Consider the following 20524-nt stretch of genomic DNA (forward strand, 5'->3'; position numbering starts at 1 on the left):
GGTCTATTGGATTGAGATCTGGTGACTGTGGGGGCCATTTCAGTACAGTGAACTCACTGTCATGTTCAAGAAACCAATTTGAAATGATTTGAGCTTTGTGACATGGTGCATTATTCTGCTGGAAGTACCCATCAGAGGATGGGTACATGGTGGTCATAAAGGGATGGACATGGTCAGAAACAATGCTCAGGTAGGCCGTGGCATTTAAACGATGCCCAATTGGCACTAAGGGGCCTAAAGTGTGCCAAGAAATCATCCCCCACACCATTACACCACCACCACCAGCCTGCACAGTGGTAACAAGGCATGATGGATCCATGTTCTCATTCTGTTTACGCCAAATTCTGACTCTACCATCTGAATGTCTCAACAGAAATCGAGACTCATCAGACCAGGAAACATTCTTCCAGTCTTCAACTGTCCAATTTTGGTGAGCTCGTGCAAATTGTAGCCTCTTTTTCCTATTTGTAGTGGAGATGAGTGGTACCCAGTGGGGTCTTCTGCTGTTGTAGCCCATCCGCCTCAAGGTTGTGCGTGTTGTGGCTTCACAAATGCTTTGCTGCATACCTCGGTTGTAACGAGTGGTTATTTCTGTCAAAGTTGCTCTTCTATCAGCTTGAATCAGTCGGCCCATTCTCCTCTGACCTCTAGCATCAACAAGGCATTTTCGCCCACAGGACTGCCGCGTACTGGATGTTTTTCCCTTTTCACACCATTCTTTGTAAACCCTAGAAATGGTTGTGTGTGAAAATCCCAGTAACTGAGCAGATTGTGAAATACTCAGACTGGCCCGTCTGGCACCAACAACCATGCCACGCTCAAAATTGCTTAAATCACCTTTCTTTCCCATTCTGACATTCAGTTTGGAGTCCAGGAGATTGTCTTGACCAGGACCACACCCCTAAATGCATTGAAGCAACTGCCATGTGATTGGTTGATTAGATAATTGCATTAATGAGAAATTGAACTGGTGTTCCTAATAATCCTTTAGGTGAGTGTATATATATGATAAAGAGACACAAATGACATGACTTTTAAGTTTGTTGCTAGCTGAACAACTAATTTGAATGTTACTACCTGCTGATAACCTACCTTCAAAATCAAAAAGGATTAGCTCAAAGAATAACTTATATCCCTTATATCCTAATTTTGATCTCTTTGTAGTGGATAGTTGGTCCACTAGATTTATGATGTAATTTTGGCTGACAGTTGAGACAAACAGGTTAAGTAATATATAGCAGCTCCTATTGTTGCATCAACAAATAAACTGAAAGTAGTTACCCTCCCTTGACTAAGAGGTCTACTGCAGATGTATACATTTGCATGACTGATTGTAAGGGTGAGTGTGTTGGAGTGTAAGTGCTTGAAATTGTTGTGTACATGGTGATTATATGTGCATGATCGTATGTGTATGCCTAGCAGTGGAATAATAGCAAAATATAACGTTTGTAATTTTAATGTTTATCTAGAGTGCCAAAGTATGTGGCCCCCTGAAATTTAGGAATTGCTCATTTGTAAGCTTTTGGTTGAAAACCTGTTGTTGAAAAACACTTGATTTATTATGTTCCAGCAATCTTAATGATTTGTTAATGAATAAAACATGCTATATGGACGCATAACTATAAAAACATATGCAGTGTTGGAAATGATATGAAGTTGCTTACAGCTGGATGAGCTCAGCCATGGTAGACACATCAGCCCAGATTCCAACCCCACTGTCTCACTACCTCATTGGAAACATAAAAGTCTTACTTGTGCAGTCTGAAACATTGTGTACATGGAGGTAAGCACTCACTGAATGATAGTTCACTCTACTCTGAATGCGCCAACAAGAATAACATCCATCTGACATTACTGTCTCTTATAGCTCTTAAATGTGTGTGATTGAGCATTGGTTCACTCAGAGAAGGTTTATGTCACCCTTTAAATTTACTTCCAGCGTTGGCTGTTACCTGAAATGTCTACGTACATGCTGCAACAACAGCACAAGTTTTCGGTTCATTTTAAGGTGCTTGTAATGTCTCTTGCAGCGCTGTTGAAGAAATATTTATCATATGGTGTGTGTGGATGATTGTCAGCACTTTTCTTTGCATCAGGAACATTGGTAATGGATAGCAGTCTAATTCCACTGGCCATGTAGCATTCATGGTCTGTGCAACTGTTTAAAAAAATATATAATTCTGGCAAATAATCAAAGCTGAAAGGTAAAAATGTGCCAGTGAGGAGGCAAGGCTAATTTCTTGTCCCAGTCCACCCCGGAAGAGTATTATGAACACAAACTTTATGAAAAACCTTCAGTAGTCATTAAGCAGAGACAATTGGTGGGTGAATGCCTTTCCAAAACTTTTTGTATAACGGTAAGTTCCCCACATCTTACCTTCTCCAATGTATTTTGAGAAGGAGGTAAGTAATCACAGAATAATGAACAAAAGAAATTGAAGACTTTCACCTGAGGTGGTTTGGGTGAAGAACTCAATTAAGATGCACATAAAGGAGCAATTGCCAGTTACATAACACATTACTCCCAAGGATGGGACTGCTAGTCATCAGAGAGAATTGGGAGAATCACTTTTGATGGACCATAGCAACATTTCTTTTGCAAGCATAAGGGAACTGAGACCAATTGCTGTAGTTTTGAAAGTACAATGTATTCCTTTTCTTGCTTGATATAGCATTTAATCGGCTCAACAGTTCAGGGTCACCTTTGTTTTATTTTTTGTTGTCTTAAGCACCAAATGTTTTCAATGGGTGTCAGGTCTGGACTGCAGGCAGGCCAGTTTAGCACCAGGAGCCATGCTGTTGTAATACGTGCAGAATGTAGTTTTGCATTGTCTTGCTGAAATAAGCTAGGTCTTCCCTGAAAATGATGTTGTCTGGATGGCAGCATATGTTGTTCCAAAACCTGTACACAACTGTATGTTTGAGAAAATGACCTCTGATATTGAAACACTCTTCCAGACCAAAGAACTGGAACTATCTTGAGAAATAAAATTTCAAGGAACACCTGAATCAACGCACTATATGCAGTAAAGTAAAACATTTGTTGTTTTTGCTGTACACTCATACAGGTATATGAAAATCTAATTAAAAGATGAATATAAGTAAAGAATATCAAATGTTATTGCTGACTGTTATGTCAGTATGTTTTACCAACTTTCTGTCTTTTACAGCACTTTCAGAGTTCCATCCAGTCTAGTGGCATTTTCTTGTAATTTGGTAGTGTGACGAATTATGTTGTTTCAAACTACTGGTAGAGTGGGCTGTTATGTACTGCAACATGCTGGAGGTGGCACTGCATATTTTCCTGGTCAATGGGAGAACACTGTTCTGCGGTGTTCAACCTCTGACCGGGAGAGGAAGTAGGCCATCTTTTAAAAAGGGGAGATTTTGCCAACCACATGATGGTGGTGGAAAGGGTGTGTGTTTAAAAGTCTGCCAGGTGTTACGATGTTTTGTGTGTAATTTTAAAGTTAGATAATTTAACTCTGAACAAGTGTATCAGTAGAGAAAACAGAATGCAGACAAAGCTGACAAAAACAAAGCTGAGGAAAATAAAGTTAACATAACCTCAGAAAATGTGTGGATACTTTTTTGTTGTTATTCTGTCTCTCATTGTTCAAATAAATCTACCATTCAAATTATAGACTGATCATTTCTTTGTCAGTGGGCAAAATCAGTGGTACAACATCAGCAGGGGATCAAATACTTTTTTCCCTCACTGTACGTTGTGGTTACATCAAAAATATGAATTTTGACTTTACTGACTCAATGCTTATGGAGGCTACAATATACACAATCAATAAAATATCCTGGGGATCTTTTGGCTGAAACTGTAGTGTAGTGTAATGTATTGGGGCCATTCTGCCGAATCAGTGCAATTTGCATGTTGTAAACTTTCAAATTTAAACATAATTCTTTATCGTTTTTCAGGACTGTATCTAATAATACACACATTTAACTATTTATGTGTCATGGTCAAGGTTTCTTAATGGAATTAATGGAAGATGGTTGCATTTTTTTAAGTCTTGTGACTATTTAATGGACAAAAAATGTACAATTTATTTTGAAAACAAAGACATTTCTAAGTGACCCCAAACTTTCAAATGCTTGTGGTTACTCTTATTCAGTCCTGTTACCTTTCATATGAGTAACAGGACTGAAAGAAACGTGTCTGAGTTTAGCATAACATTCCCAAATATAGTGGGGAGAACAAGTATTTGATACACTGCTGATTTTGCAGGTTTTCCTGCTTACAAAGCATGTAGTGGTCTGTCATTTTTATCATAGGTACACTTCAACTGTGAGAGACGGAATCTAAAAAATAAAATCCAGAAAATCACATTGTATGATTTTTAAATAATTAATTTGCATTTTATTGCATGACATAAGTATTTGATCACCAACCAGTAAGAATTCCGGCTCTCACAGACCTGTTCGTTTTTCTTTAAGAAGCCCTCCTGTTCTCCACTCATTACCTGTATTAACTGCACCTGTTTGAACTCGTTACCTTTATAAAAGACACCTGTCCACACACTCAATCAAACAGACTCCAACCTCTCCACAATGGCCAAGACCAGAGAGCTGTGTAAGGACATCAGGGATTCAATTGTAGACCTGCACAAGGCTGGGATAGGCTACAGGAAAATAGGCAACAACTGTGAGAATGCAACAACTGTTGGTGCAATTATTAGAAAATGGAAGGCTTTCAAGATGATGGTCAATCTCCCTCGGTCTGGGGCTCGATGCAAGATCTCACCTCGTGGGACATCAATGATCACGAGGAAGGTGAGGGATCAGCCCAGAACAACACAGCAGGACCTGGTCAATTACCTGAAGAGAGCTGGGACCACATTAGTAACACTACGCCGTCATGGATTAAAATCCTGCAGCGCACGCAATGTCCCCCTGCTCAAGCCAGCGCATGTCCAGGCTCGTCTGAAGTTTGCCAATGACCATCTGGATGATCCAGAGGAGGAATGGAAGAAGGTCATTTTGTCTAATGAGACAAAAATAGAGCTTTTTGGTCTAAACTCCACTCGCCGTGTTTGGAGGAAGAAGAAGGATGAGTACAACCCCAAGAACACCATCCCAACCGTGAAGCATGGAGGTGGAAACATCATTCTTTGGGGATGCTTTCTGCAAAGGGGACAAGACGACTGCACCGTATTGAGAGGAGGATCGATGGGGCCATGTATCGCGAGATCTTGGCCAACCACCTCCTTCCCTCAGTAAGAGCATTGAAGATGGGTTGTGGCTGGGTCTTCCAGCATGACAATGACCCGAAACACACAGCCAGGGCAACTAAGTAGTGCTCCGTAAGAAGCATCTCAAGGTCCTGGAGTGGCCTAGCCAGTCTCCAGACCTAAATCCAATAGAAAATCTTTGGAGGGAGCTGAAAGTCTGTATTGCCCAGCGACAGCCCCGAAACCTGAAGGATCTGGAGAAGGTCTGTATGGAGGAGAGGGCCAAAATTCCTGCTGCAGTGTGTGCAAACCTGGTCAAGAACGACAGGAAACGTATGATCTCTGTAATTGCAAACAAAGGTTTCCGTACCTCTGGAACGCCTTCCCACCGGGAGGAGACCCCAGGGAAGACCTAGGACACGCTGGAGGGACTATGTCTCCCGGCTGGCCTGGGAACGCCCCGGTGTCCCCCCGGAAGAGCTGGAGGAAGTGTCTAGGGAGAGGGAAGTCTGGGCATCTCTGCTCAGGCTGCTGCCCCCGCGACCCGGCCCCGGATAAGCGGAAGAAAGTGATGATGATGAGGTTTCCGTACCAAATATACATTTCTGCTTTTCTGATGTATCAAATACTTATGTCATGCAATAAAATGCAAATTAATTACTTAAAAATCATACAATGTGATTTTCTGGATTTTTGTTTTAGATTCCGTCATTCACAGTTGAAGAGTACCTATTACAAAAATGACAGACTTCTACATGCTTCGTTAGTGGGAAAACCTGCAATATCGGCAGTGTATCAAATACTTGTTCTCCCCACTGTAACTAACTTTGTGTTAACCAGTGGTAAAAAAAACGAATGAATGTTGTTACACAATAAAATGTGGAAAGGTTCAAAGTTGTTTAATACTTTTCAGAGACACAGGCTTTTTCATTTCAACATCGAGATGAAAAACATCTCAACATTTTTCTCATTCTGATAGCTTCCTGGACTTAATGCCTGCTGGAACAATAAATTACCTAACAGCCTGTCCAGCTCATGCAGCCCTTTGAGTCACAAGGCCCCGGGCCGAGGGGAGGCTCTCATTAGTCTGTGATGGTGAGCCTCCCCAGGCCTTCCACACACAGCCACGCAAATATATACAATCACAGCAACCATACACACATACTTGTGCATGCATTTTTATAAGCACTGGTCTATAAAAATGGTACTGGAATGATCCTGATTTGTATAAGGGCCAGCATGACATAGAATATTCAGCTTGCTTTAAAATGTGGTGGAAGTAAACGCTCCATGAAAGTTTTTTGAGATGCAAACTTTAACAGTTTGTCATTGCACAAACACACTACTTGGCAAAATAGTTATCAAGCCCTTGTAATGTTCAAGTTGAAGGACTGTCCAGTTTAAAGTTATTGTCAAATAGTTACTGTCGAGGTATTTGTTCAGTGCATGTAACCAAATAAAAAAGTTGAGTTCTTTGTTACTTTTTATTGCCATTTAGAGCAATTTTTGAGATCTCACATAGTAGACAAAGGCTATCCAATGTTCTAAACCGCTGCCTCCAGTGCTCATGTTCAGCTGGAGTACCGTTTTAAAAAGCCCTGTGCTTTTTCAGCAATTCTCTCACTATGTTTCCAGGCTTTCTTGTCAAATAAAGCTTGAAAATGACAGGAATCAGTGTAATTCATTTCTTTAAAATGTTAAACATCTTGGTGTAAAATGTACCACTCAGACTTTCGCAGTTTGCTCAGAAGATGCGTCTGAATTTTGAACAATGTTCCCATTTAAGGGTTCAGGGCAAAAGAGGATGTTGTTACTTAGATCATCCCTGTGCGTGTCCTATCCATGAACACAAGCATTGTTTCACAAACACCTCAGAGACAGCTGATGCATTGTAACACACCCAACCCTGGTGTTGCTGGGTAAGCATAGACACTTTTGATCCTGACAGGATCTTGACACACTGTTAGAAATTAAATCGTACCACGAACCCTTTCACTAGGAGGTGATTACCACAGTGCACTGTTAATGAGAACACCACAAAAGAAGGAATCAACCCAAAAGAACGGAACATATCTACAGGGATTGGTGTATTTGGACATCATTGTCTCGGTTCCTGTGTCAGCCTGCCTCCTATAATTATATTTATCTATTTTGATCTTTCCAGTGAGCCTGCATCCTGTTTTGAGAGGTCAGAGTGCTCTATGACTACAGATTAGTACATCTGATGATAGAGTAGTGTAATCAGTAGAGAATGTACTAACTGTACCAAGAAAGTTGATAGCAGAAATCGCTTTACTTTCATCTTGAAAAAATGTAAAACCTTGTTGTAGTTTCCCAGAAACAAAAAGATTTGCTGGCGGATCAGAAAAGATATCTTTGTGGTTAAACAGTATTACGAAATAGAATTAAGGAGTTCAGCTTACTCTGGATTTGATCTCTCTTCTGATAAACATAGAAACATAATTAAAGAGAATCCCTTTTCAATTTCATCTCTTTAACATTTTATTGTAATCCATGCTTTTGTTACTTCACAATTACATGAGTATAATGCTCAAATCTCTGTCTACATGGGTAAGACACTAAATAACCTCCTGCCTGTGCTATATATTGCTACTAGAAACATATTCGTACATTTTATGATATAACTCCAGTCCATAAATCTTGAGCTTCCTACAGCTGGGCCCTGTATTACAACAGTAAAAACACATACAAAATGAAAATACCTTTACCACAATAGACAATAATATATAATCAATTTAAAATGTCTTATATGCACTAAAACATTTAACTTAAGATCTAACTGGCCCAAATGACTTGTAGCTGTTTCTGTCCGAGATCCTGCTAGATGTGTTGCAGACCAAGTTGCTGCCTGACGATTCCTGTGGCCATTGCTCTCTCCCCACCGGATTGTCACTGTTCTTGTCCACCTGGTTATGTCAAGTTTTTGACTTGCTTGTCTTCTGATTGTGCAAAAATGTGTCTGAAAAGGTGATGGAATCTTCACCCGGCACAGCCAAAAGAGGACTGGCCACCCCTCTCTGGTTCCTCTCTAGGTTTCTTGCTAGTTTTGACCCCTACTAGCGAGTTTTTCCTAGCCACTCTGCATTTGCTCTTGATGCTTGCTCTTTGAGGTTTCAGGCTGAGTGTCTGTAAAAGCAATGCTCAACTGCTGATGTTAAGCTTTAGAAAATAAATTGTATTGATTTATTGATTGATTTGATAAATGATTCACAGGAAAACGCTTCTAGCTCTATTCAAATGAAGGTCCAGCAAACTTTCCATTCTAACCAACTAGATAAAATCATAACATGTACCTTTATATGTAGAGAATTATTGCTCACCAATGACAACAATTTGCCCATTGAATTCTCCTACCAATGCAAATGATGTATTATGTCGCAAATCCATTTTACCAGTACAGGCATTGTCACATCTGGCATAGAGCCAAGAGCAATGTATCTTTATTCAGTATGCCAAAAAAGGCAGAAATGGATTATATTTATGGAGAGCCATCACAAATGTGCAAAACATGTCACAGCAAAGAATCTTTTCCTGACAGTGTTACAAATTTCCAGATTAGCCAGATTGACCCAAATTGTTAGAGCTCTGGCTCTCTACGTCAGCAACAAATTCCGCCGGCCAGAAGAACCAGATTGTATGTAACTAATTTGCGAATTTTTAAAAATGTTTTATATTTCTTAGCTTGTTAGATGACTAACTACTAATGCGCTTGTACAGCTCTAATGTGGGGAATATGGTACTTAACATTGCACTGGGATTCACTGGTGTTGGTGTTTTTTTGTCAGTTGGCACGTGCAGTTCTTAGTGTGAAATTGAATTGTTATTCAAATGACTGAGGATTAAGTGCACACCCATAACTTCGGCTGAACTGTCAGCGGAGCAGAACTTTGGGGTATAATTTGGAGAAGTTTACCAGACTTTTAACACTCCTAGCCTGCTCAAATGTAAACAAGACCAATGGCTCCACCAGCATTGACCACTATTATCTCTAACTTCCTACAGGATAAAACCTGAATAACCAACCACATTATTTTCCATTGACTGGAGGGGCCAATATGACCAATACGTATTGGTTCTGAAGCCATAAATCTTTATGGACATTCAGCTGTTTAGTACACTGGTATGCTATGACATTCAAATCTCCTCCAGAGAGGAGGATGTTGTCAAAAACAAGGCAGAGGCATAACCATGGACTGGAGCAAACATAGCAAATGTTTTGTGTTTACAGATTACTTGCCATGCATTACAGTCTTACCAAAAACAAGCTACCAGCATTTGGATTTCAGCAAATAAGGTCTTAGCGTTTTATTTTCATCTGCTCTTGAAACAAATTCTACCTGGCCATTTTAACCCACCATTCTTGGATCCCAGCTATACATGATGTATGCAAGCTAAATACTTTCTTTGTAGTTTGGAAAGTCAGTTAGCTATTTACTTAACTTACATCAGTTGTTACTTTTCATGCGAATGTGATACAATGGCTTTTAATATTGCAAACTTTCCATGTGAGCTTGATATTTAGGCATTCTATTCTTTCACATATTCTAAAGTTTAGGCAAAACGATTCATTCTGACTTTTCACAAATTCATTTCAAGGAGTCAGATAAATATGCATTGCTAACTCACAGACTGCACTGTGTCAAGTTAATTGATTACCCATCCTGCATGATAGTGAATAAAAACACATTTGTTTTATTTTAAAAGCTGGTGTCTCATTGGCAAACTCGTCCTGTTCCTGTACCATTCTGGGGTACAGAGGTCCAGACAAAAAAATCTGATGTAGATATTTATAAAATGTTGGTCTACTTGTGGCAATTTGGTATTGCAGGTGGAAAATTACTGGCTAGTTAGCAATGTGTTGAGTCCTGCATGCTATGTAAAATATTTACCAAGTAAGTTCATTGGTGATTTGTAACAGTGCCTTCATTCAATAACTTCCTGTAAGATAGAACGTTTAATTGCAGTTTGTTAGTATGAATTTATACCTTTGAAAATATTTATGTTCAAAATGTAGGAAATAGGTTGATTGAGTAAAGTAGTGCTAGCAATGATTGTATGTAATCATCTAGCGATGTTGCAAACATATTTATGTTGTAAATACATACTGTACTTGCTTGTCAGTTGACACAAAAAAGTAGTGATGAGTGCACAGGATTTGGTTTGATTGAAAGTCGTATATTTGAATATATTTATGGTGGAGTACATTAAATGAATAGCCTGGCATGGGTTTGCATTTGTGACTTTACACTCCTTGAAAACTCTTGACTATAGCAATCTTTGTTCTTTACAGTACTTTCTAGGACATTATAGGCTGTGTATTTGTATAAGTAATTTGTTGTAAAAAGAGCTTTATCAATAAATATGACAATGAATTCTGTTTCACTTGTAATTTATTTAAGAAAATACAAAACAATATAAATATTCTTACAGTAGTTCAAAATATAAGTCAATTGAAATATCCTTCATATGCTGTACATGTAAAACACAGTGAACAGATAAAAACAGAAGGGTGCATCATCATTTTAACATTGAATAAAATTGTAGGTAATGTTGTCCTGAAATTGGCAAAATACCGTCAGAGCCATTCTCCATTAATGCTTATATCCTTTCTTCATTAGCAGTAATATGCACAGCCCTAGCTCTGACTATCAATAAGCATGGCATCCAAACTGAACTGCCAGTATAGTGTTTTGCTACACAAGTGTCTTTTTGGATACATTTTTGGATAATGTTGGTAATTGACAGTAGTCAGTAATGAATGTCAGTTCAAATAGCAGGTGATTTGTCAACTTTAGACATTTGACATTTGACAGTTTCATTCATGTGAGCAGTGACTGTGACTCAGAATGCCAAAGTGAGAAACAGAATAACAACACTGCTTTTTTCTAGTACTATCACTGAATAAATAGCTATACATGAAATTAGGTTCATGACCTGGGATTTCCCTTAAGTTGTTTGTCTTGTTTAAATAGTCCCTACTATTACAAGAAAAGAAGGAACCATATCTTTCTTATTGAAAGAAATCCATATACTCTAATACTGACTTAAAAGGAACGAGGCAGAAAGCAAATAATAAAAATCTTCTAAGAACTCTACAGATTGGTCAATCCTTAATTGACAATGCTTTGTTATTTTCACAAGCTCTAATCCTCCTCATCATTACTGATCTTTTAAGGCAAGTGTACACTTTTGGTAAGCCTCACAGCAATCCTGGACAGAAACAATTATGTTTCTCATTGTTGTTTCAAACCTATGAAATTATGTTATATTAATATGAAGTTATGAAGTTGATCATGAAGATATTGGAAGAAAATCCAATTTTAACGCAATTAAGGATTTTGTTCTACAAACCCGATTCCAAAAAAGTTGGGACACTGTACAAATTGTGAGTGAAAAAGGAATGGAATAATAATTTACAAATCTCATAAACTTATATTTTATTCACAATAGAATATAGATAACATATTGAATGTTGAAAGTGAGACATTTTGTAATGTCTTGCCAAATATTGGCTCATTTTGGATTTCATGAGAGCTACACCTTCCAAAAATTTTGGGACAGATAGCAATAAGAGGCCGGAAAAGTTAAATGTACAGATAAGGAACAGCTGGAGGACCAATTTGCAACTTATTATGTCAATTGGCAACATGATTGGGTATAAAAAGAGCCTCTCAGAGTGACAGTGTCTCTCAGAAGTCAAGATGGGCAGAAGATCACCAATTCCCCCAATGCTGCGGCGAAAAATAATGGAGCAATATCATAAAGGAGTTTCTCAGAGAAAAATTGCAAAGAATTTGAAGTTATCATCATCTACAGTGCATAATATCATCCAAAGATTCAGAGAATCTGGAACAATCTCTGTGCGTAAGGGTCAAGGCCGGAAAACCATCCTGGATGCCCGTGATCTTCGGGCCCTCAGACGGCACTGCGTCACATACAGGAATGATACTGTAATGGAAATCACAACATGGGCTCAGGAATACTTCCAGAAAACATTGTCGGTGAACACAATCCACCGTGCCATTCACTGTTGCCGGCTAAAACTCTAAAGGTCAAAAAAGAAGCCGTATCTAAACAGGATCCAGAAGCGCAGGCGTTTTCTCGGGGCCAAGGATCATTTAAAATGGACTGTGGCAAAGTGGAAAAGTGTTCTGTGGTCAGATAAATCAAAATTTGAAGTTCATTTTAGAAAACTGGGACGCCATGTCATCCAGACTAAAAAGGACAAGTTGTTATCAGCACTCAGTTCAGAAGCCTGCATCTCTGATGGTATGGTGTTGCATGAGTGCATGTGGCATGGGCAGCCTACACATCTGGAAAGGCACCATCAATGCTGACAGTTATATCCAAGTTCTAGAACAACATATGCTCCCATCCAGACGTCGTCTCTTTCAGGGAAGACCTTGCATTTTCCAACATGACAATGCCAGACCACATACTGCAATCAATTACAATGTCATGGCTGCATAGAAGAAGGATCCGGGTATTGAAATGGCCAGCCTGCAGTCCAGATCTTTCACCCATAGAAAACATTTGGCGCATCATAAAGAGGAAGGTGCGACAAAGAAGACCTAAGACAGTTGAGCAACTAGAAGCCTGTATTAGACAAGAATGGGATAACATTCCTATTCATAAACTTGAGCAACTTGTCTCCTCAGTCCCCAGACGTTTGCAGTCTGTTATAAAAAGAAGAGGGGATGCCACACAGTGGTAAACATGGCCTTGTCCCAACTTTTTTGAGATGTGTTGATGCCATGAAATTTAAAATCAACTTATTTGATATGTCATCTATGTTGTATTCTGAATAAAATATTGAAATTTGAAACTTCCACATCATTGCATTCTGTTTTTATTCACAATTGTACAGTGTCCCAACTTTTTTGGAATCGGGTTTGTACCTGGATGATTAAGGGACAAAGCTTTGCCAAATTCCTTGTGAAGAAAGATTGGGATGATGTTTACGCCTCTCCCTCAGTTAGGTAATTGTTTTGATGTGTAACACAGCAGGTCCATCATTCTTTTAAATCCTCATGGATCCACATTATTATTTAGCGTAGCACGTTGTTAACTTGGCCTGACAGCCTCTCCATATATGGTAGAAACCAGAAAGAATTTCTGATGAAAATTCTATTTTTGACAAATAGGTTTAGTAAGAGAAAACTATTGCAGGAACCCAGTGTTGTTCAAATTATTATTTAGCACAGGCTTTTACAAGGAGCAATTCATCAATAACAGGAAAGGTATCTGCAGTGCCCTACAAAGCTGTGAAAACAAGCTAAAAAAAATGCAGGTGTTCCAACAGCACTGCTTCCTTTGGTCCCTTTCTACCAGTGGAAAATACAAAAATACTGCTATAAAAAAAAGTTCCTATGGGAACTACACAGAGGTGATATGATTCACACTTATACAGTACTTCCTATTCATGTCCCACAAATGGGAACTGTATATTCTACAAAACACTGACTGTAGTGTTATAGTCATGCATTCTAAAGAACTGCAGCCATGACCTTTAAACCATGTGGTTTCATATTCATGTACTCATACTGAAATTTGCTGGAGAAAGCTTTCCGTTTCTATGATGCCTACTTAGTGTCCTGCAGTCTATATAACAAAAAAGCAGTCAAAGACAGAGTAATTATCAAATAAACAAATACAATTAAATTAAAGTGCAATCTACTTAATTTACAAAGAGAGACATTGATGTTTGGCCATCATTTTGAACCACCAATCTAATGTACTGTATGTATAACAACTGACCCTGTGAAGTCACAGAATATTTTCAGGAAATCCGTAAATGTCTATATAATATATGTGCACATGATGATACTAATATGATACCACAAAGCGACCACATTCCTTCTGTTGTGTTTTCACATAACTGTCTAGTATATGCTAGAAGAAAACAATACCTTAAATGTATGCAAGTCTACAAAATTTGTCTTCAATAAAGTGTTATTGTTGAGGTCATTGTTTCTTTTGACTTCACAAATTAACTGATATATCCAAAATACTTTTTGTCTCATGTTCCAAAAACCAAAACATTACCACAAAAACAAGTTATAATGAACCAATAGTGCACCCTTCAAATTGTAAGGCACCAAACGTTTCTGGTTTCTTTGCCTAGTCCAGCGTCTCTTTCTCCACAATCATCAGACATTTTTTTTTTTAGGCCCTAAAGCCGTCGGTGAGCTTGCGCCTCTTGGGGTGACACACCTTGGAAAGCACCACCAGGACGACAATTACCACCAAAGCTGTCACCACAATGACAATAATGCTCACACCTTTACTGTCCAGGTTTTGGCATTGCTCCTGAGTCACACTCCCAACGTTCATCTCCACTGGCTTTGAGTTCTCCATGTACTGGCAAGTTACTGTGGCAATGTCCGGAACCACCACATTTGATCGTTGGAGCATGTAAAGGAAGCGGGGGTTGCTACAGCAGTTAAGGGGGTTGTATCCCATGTAGAGTGTTTTGAGAGTTCGTTCCAGGACCAGGACTGTCTCATAATCTAGAGTGGCAAGGTTATTGTTTTGCAGGTTCAGGGACTCGATGGAGGACTTTTTGTTCCACAGAGGGAGAGTGGTTAACTTGTTTGTAGACAGGTCCACAAATTTGAGACTAATTAGCTGGGAAAGGTCCATGTTCAGTTTCGGAATGTCATTTTCTCTCAATGACAAGTGAGTTAGGGAAGTCTCAAGTCCGGAGAAAACATTCTGGTGAACATCCAAGCCTGGGTTTAGGGACAGGTCCAGCAAACTGAGTGGGGTGCCATTGAAGGCAAATGGTGGCAGTACTTCAAGATGGTTTACAGAGAGGTACAAAAAGTGCAGGGTTGGTATGGATACAAAATAGACACAGCTTGGAGGAACCCCTGTCTGGGGCAATTTTCCATATGATGGGCAGACGTTTAGGTAGTTCTGCTGAAGGTGAAGGCCTCTGATGTTGGGCAGTTTTTGAAAAGTGCCAGGATCCAAGATGCTGAGAAAGTTCCCTTGTAAGAAGAGTTCCTGCAGGAAATATAGAGTGTTCTCCCCAAATGAAAGCTTCTGCAGGGCATTGTAACTCACGTCCAGGGTCTTAAGTGAGTTCAGAGGGGTCTCTTGGTTTACAGAAAAATTCCCAATACAGTTATAACTAATGTTGAGGTGCTCAAGGGATAACATGCTGCAGAAGAATGTCTGTGGTATTCTTTTAATCTTGTTGTAGCTCATGTCAAGGTACATGAGACTTGAAAAATTCTGGTATCTTTTAGTTCCCGCTGTCTGCGTATGAGTTACAAATGTGTCTCTGAACTGCTCAAGCTCATCCTCTGTTCCTGTGGTGTTGACACTCATCAGACGATTCCTGGACAAATCCAGGTATATGAGCTTGTTCCTTTTGGGGAGGACAGGGAAGTAGTGGATCTTGTTTTCCCCTAGATCAAGGTAGAGGAGCTCATACTCTAGGTCTGAGTCTGTGGTTTGAAAGCACTCCAAGCTGTTCTTACTGAGGTTCAGCACCTTCAGTTGTGAAAGGTTAAAGTCAGTAATGCAAGTGATGGAGTTAATTGACAAATCAAGCTCGGACAGATAGAGCAGCGAGTCAAATGCTCCTTCCTCAATCTCTAAAATGACATTGTTGTGAAGGTCAATGTTTCTTAAGGCCAAAGATCCATTAAAGGTCTTCTTTTCCACTTTGGTGATACTGTTGCCATTCAGAGAAAGATTCATAAGTGCTGGAGCTTCACTAAGAAAAAAGTCAGTCATCCCTGTGTACAGACCATTGCCTGAGAGGTCAAGCCTCTCTGCGGCTGTAAGAGGCCCAATATTGATTTTTGAAATTGCAAAAACATCCAAGTTATTTCTAGAAAGGTTCAGCACTTGCAGATTGGTAAAGTTTTTGAACAAACCCGGCTGAATGAACTGGATATTGTTGGAGTGGAGGTTCAAATGATGAATAGAGATATAGTTTCCTAGAACCTCTTGGGTAAGATTTTGTAGAAGGTTTCGTGATAGGTCCAGCTTTTGTATGCCATAAGGAAGCGTGGCTGGAACAGTCCTCAGGTTCAGATCATTGCAGTATACCTCATTCTGGATCTAGGAAAAGAAAAAGGACAGATGATTACATCAGCTTTGACTATCATGGCACCACCATCTTCAAATTTTACACTCTCACTGAATGGTTCATGTATTGAGGGTTGGCAGTCATCTGGCTTATTTGGGGATTTCCATCTCACAAAACAAGTCCACAATACACCCCTTCCACCTCAGATTTTCAGAAATCCAGGTGGACAAAGTCATTTTCTATTATTATTTCTAATTTTTATCTATTCACTTATCAGTGTTACTTGAAATGGAAACCATATGGCTCTCACTACAACCCATAAACATGCACGCGCACACATGCTCACCTCACATTAAACAAAGTACATTTTGGTTCTTGGCATTCTTGTGGTTTTGAAGTCAGCAGCAAGCATTCCTTAGTTGTTTGGATACATGACCAGAAATGTCTCCTAAAAGCTTTTTTCTGGCTTAAATAACAAGTGTTAGCTTTACGTTTCTGATTGAAAAATGCACTCATATGCAATTGAAATAATTAGCAAAACACAAAAAAGTGATATATCAACATAGGATCTAGATGTTCTAACGGAATTAAATGCTATCATATTATAAAGAAATCAAAGCACAGCATATTTGAAAGCCAACTTGTTTCCATTTACTTAAGAGAATGAACAAACAATGGAGTGCATCTAAAAATTATCACAGTATTTTCCTCTACTTTATTCTATTATTTTCAAACTGGCACAGTGATATCACTTTTTACAGTCTAAAGAGGCAATTTCCTGTCCAGCTCCAAATTATCCTGTTTATACAGTTTTCTCGTCAGTCGTCAGGAATGCAATATATTATTAGGACTAAAGCATTATAAAAATGTTTTTTTAAATATCGTTTTTTTGTGTGCAGAAGGTGGAAGAAGGATAGAAGGAAAACATTGAAGGGTTTTATTGCTATATGACGTCAGGGCATGAAGCTCTGTCTGAGGCTCTTTTAGAATTAACAAAGGACACTGTGTAAGATCAGGTCCAGATGAATAGTACCTGAGAGAGGGAACATTCCCTTACAAAAGAAGCCCTGGGGCTTTTAGCTCCTTCATTTGATCCGTTTGGCTGTTGACATAGAGCCACTTCATCCAAATATGGAGCTAGATTAAGATTATGCATTTGTCACCCCAACAATTTAGGCAGAGGAACTCAGTCAGTTAACCAAAGGAAGATGCCAAGAAAAGACGGACTTTAAGTTTTATTATGTCTTAACAGCCACTTTAATGTAAGTTAATGTAAGTGACTTGTGACATCACAAGAACAGTACGAGCTGTGAGGTAATGTAACACATGCTAAGACAATGGCTTACATTTATCTTATTTGGGCTCTTTTTTTTGTCTTTACCACCAAAATGAAACACTGTCAGCATAAGTATTATGTTTTATGAGGTGAAACTGTACAGTGTGTTATTTACTGTTCAGAACCAAAGGAAAATGCATGTCTAAAATGACAGAAAGGATTGGTATCATAAGACTTGAATATAATGTTTCTGGGCAAAAAAAAATTGAAGTACCTGATGTTTTTTGATACACTACATGAAAGCTTTGTGAAAAACTGACAGAAACTTTGAGATAATGCTTTCAAAGTACAAACATGTTCATAAAACTAATATAAAATATAGATATAAAAATAAGGCAGGATGCACGATTATAACCAATTATAGAAACGTCCTTCCGTCTAGTAAAATCTCGGGTCACATTTATTAAATGAAGGGTCTCCAAATACCTAGGTACTGTATTGCACATTTTGTTGCATTTTCAGATGTTTAAAAGTGCATTACAAATATTACGGTAATATTATGAGGATTACATGTCCATAATATATTTTACACACTGCTGACACAATGTCAGCTGACATACTTAAACAATTTTAACAATCCTAAAAGAGTTATTTTCCAGCAACTCAAATTTCAGGATTACTTACCACTTGACAAGGGGAGCGCTGGCGTAGTGGACGTAACGAGGAGGCATCCACATCACTGATGAAGGCCAGGACCAGCCAGAGGTATGCTGCCATGGTGCTGTGACAGAGCATTAGAGACAGAGCACACGTAAGTGCATTGAACACACTGATGGGTCACTGAGATGAACGTTCACATGAGGAATCCTTTACAGGGAAGTCGTTTGTCCATTCACCATTGACCTTCTTTGACTCATTTATTCCACTTGTGACGTGAAATTGCTGGTCTTAACATGCAAGCCATTGCCCTGTATATTTTCTAAGGGTATTAAATCCTGGGAGAATTAAATCGCTATTATTACCCAAACCATGACAGTGATTTTGCTTGTTACCTCAAAGTCTCTGGTGTCTGTTCACCACAGATTAAATTTGCAAAAGTAATCAATCAAAGATTGTTCTGCTCTATAACAGTAAGTAGACAAAATTTGTTAGCATGCTGTTGTCCCTCTCAGTCTTGTTTTTAATCTTAAGTGACGCAAAAGGAAACTTCCAATCATCACTCAAAACGATATCTAAAAGGTTATAAATTACTAAAGGATCAAATGTCGTCTCTAACCAACAACAACTTGTATTGTTTCTTACAGCCCATATAAAATGTTGTTGTTTTTTGTTTAAATCTATTAAATATTATAAGTTTGCCAAAAAATATATTTCCACACAAATGTTCCAAATATGTTCACAAAAGTTATGTCACCTATTAAAATGCATTAAAAAAAAAAAAAAATCGCATTACCTATTGATATTTCCCATGCATCTTAAAATGCCTTAAAAACACTTTCATACCACAAAAACAAATATATCTTTACAAATGAAATAATACTGAATATATACATTTTTTAAACTATAGAGCATGAATTGAGACTGTCATTGTATTCCTGTTTGCCTTCACAATACTTCAGAAACGTCTTAGAAAGTATAACCACCTACTCAATGTGCAAAAAACATATTATCTATTCTCTCTTATCTATCATTCATCTGTACACCGAGCTAACAAATGTCCTCATTCTCCCCTTTTTCTTTAAATAGAACATTCCTTTCCCTACTCCACAACCTTAACTGCTAAGAGTCCATTCTCCTTTCCTCTTCCCTCATGCACTTTTAAAGACCATTAAACCCTTTTCCAAGTCTTTCCTACCATTCACCCTAGCCAGAAAATAACTGAAGCACACATCAGAATAAGATAGTATCCAGTCCATTGTGCATAGGTGTTACCTCTCTTCCAAATAGTTACTTTTGCCTATAGGGTTTTCTTCTCATGCTGCTGCCAGCTGTAGTACTCACATCCTAACTGATAAAGCTGTCTCGACCCGGCACCTTTCAGAGCTGGTCCCGGGCTCACACATCCTGTGAGAATATCCTGCATCGTTGTTGTTTTTTCCTCTTCCTTTTTTAGGGAAGTACCTTATATGGAAATCGGGAGATCCATTTTCTCTGTACCTCCAATCTCTCATTTCTCTTTCTCTTTCTTCCTCTCCTGTTTTTCTCTCTCACTCTCTCAGTATGTTTCCTTTCACTTTATCTATCTCTGTTTATTTCTCCTTCTCTTTCTTACCCTATGTTTATCTATTACCTATCTATCAATTATCTATCAGAAGTACTGGGTCCAAATTATTTGTGGCTTATCATTACAAGGTTGCACCCTCTGGATAGAATACATTAAACATTATTGGTATCCTCCTATAACAGTTGAGCATGAAAACAACCCTTTTGAAAGCACTTATTGAGTTGTCCTTCATTTATGTGGTTTCTGTGGTCAGCCAAATTTGTATCACAAGCTAACCAGGTTATAATTTATTCTGGGAAAGACACACAGACGTATTCACAAGTATAACGTCACATCATGGGCATTATGTCTATATTTGAAATACTGTTGTAGTTTTAACCAAGGTTATAAAAGACACGCATGAGCACACAAAATCACATGCATGCACACACACACACACACACACACACACACACACACATAGACAGACAGACACACCACATACAGCCACTGTCTCACCCTTTCCATCCAAAGAGGTGATATTGTACAATTCCAGAACTGAATGGCAAAAATATGTTTTTCTATCCCTTTGCTCATCTATGAGGGAAACATCTAGCACTGAAGCCAGAGTCCTTGTGTGGCAGTGGCGTAGGCAGAATCCATGGCTCATTTATAGTGAGCCAAATGGGGAATCCCAAGATGTATTATGCATATATCCCAAGGGATGAAAGTAATAATGTCACACACTTTTGGTTTCGTTTTCAGTTCCAATTAACTTTGGAACTGACTTTGATTTT

General features: G+C 38.7%; 1 protein-coding gene across 3 annotated transcripts; it reads right to left on the reverse strand.

Moving 5' to 3' along the window:
- Window positions 1-13034: 13034 nt before the first annotated feature.
- Window positions 13035-20357, reverse strand: lrrc32 (leucine rich repeat containing 32). 3 transcript variants are annotated; one of them, XM_010901714.3, is made up of 3 exons: window positions 20247-20357; window positions 18209-18305; window positions 13035-16280 (listed from the first exon to the last, which is right to left on the reverse strand). In XM_010901714.3, the coding sequence occupies exons 2-3, from the start codon at window positions 18299-18301 to the stop codon at window positions 14370-14372; spliced, it is 2004 nt and encodes a 667-aa protein (XP_010900016.2). In that variant the 5' UTR covers window positions 18302-18305; window positions 20247-20357; the 3' UTR covers window positions 13035-14369. The 3 variants fall into 3 exon arrangements, with proteins under 3 accessions (XP_010900016.2, XP_019903446.2, XP_010900015.2); XM_020047887.2 differs by lacking the exon at window positions 20247-20357 and adding an exon at window positions 19526-19664; XM_010901713.3 differs by lacking the exon at window positions 20247-20357 and adding an exon at window positions 19457-19587.
- Window positions 20358-20524: the final 167 nt, after the last annotated feature.

The sequence above is a fragment of the Esox lucius genome, chromosome 7, assembly GCF_011004845.1.
Source record: "Esox lucius isolate fEsoLuc1 chromosome 7, fEsoLuc1.pri, whole genome shotgun sequence".
Classification (NCBI taxonomy): domain Eukaryota; kingdom Metazoa; phylum Chordata; class Actinopteri; order Esociformes; family Esocidae; genus Esox; species Esox lucius.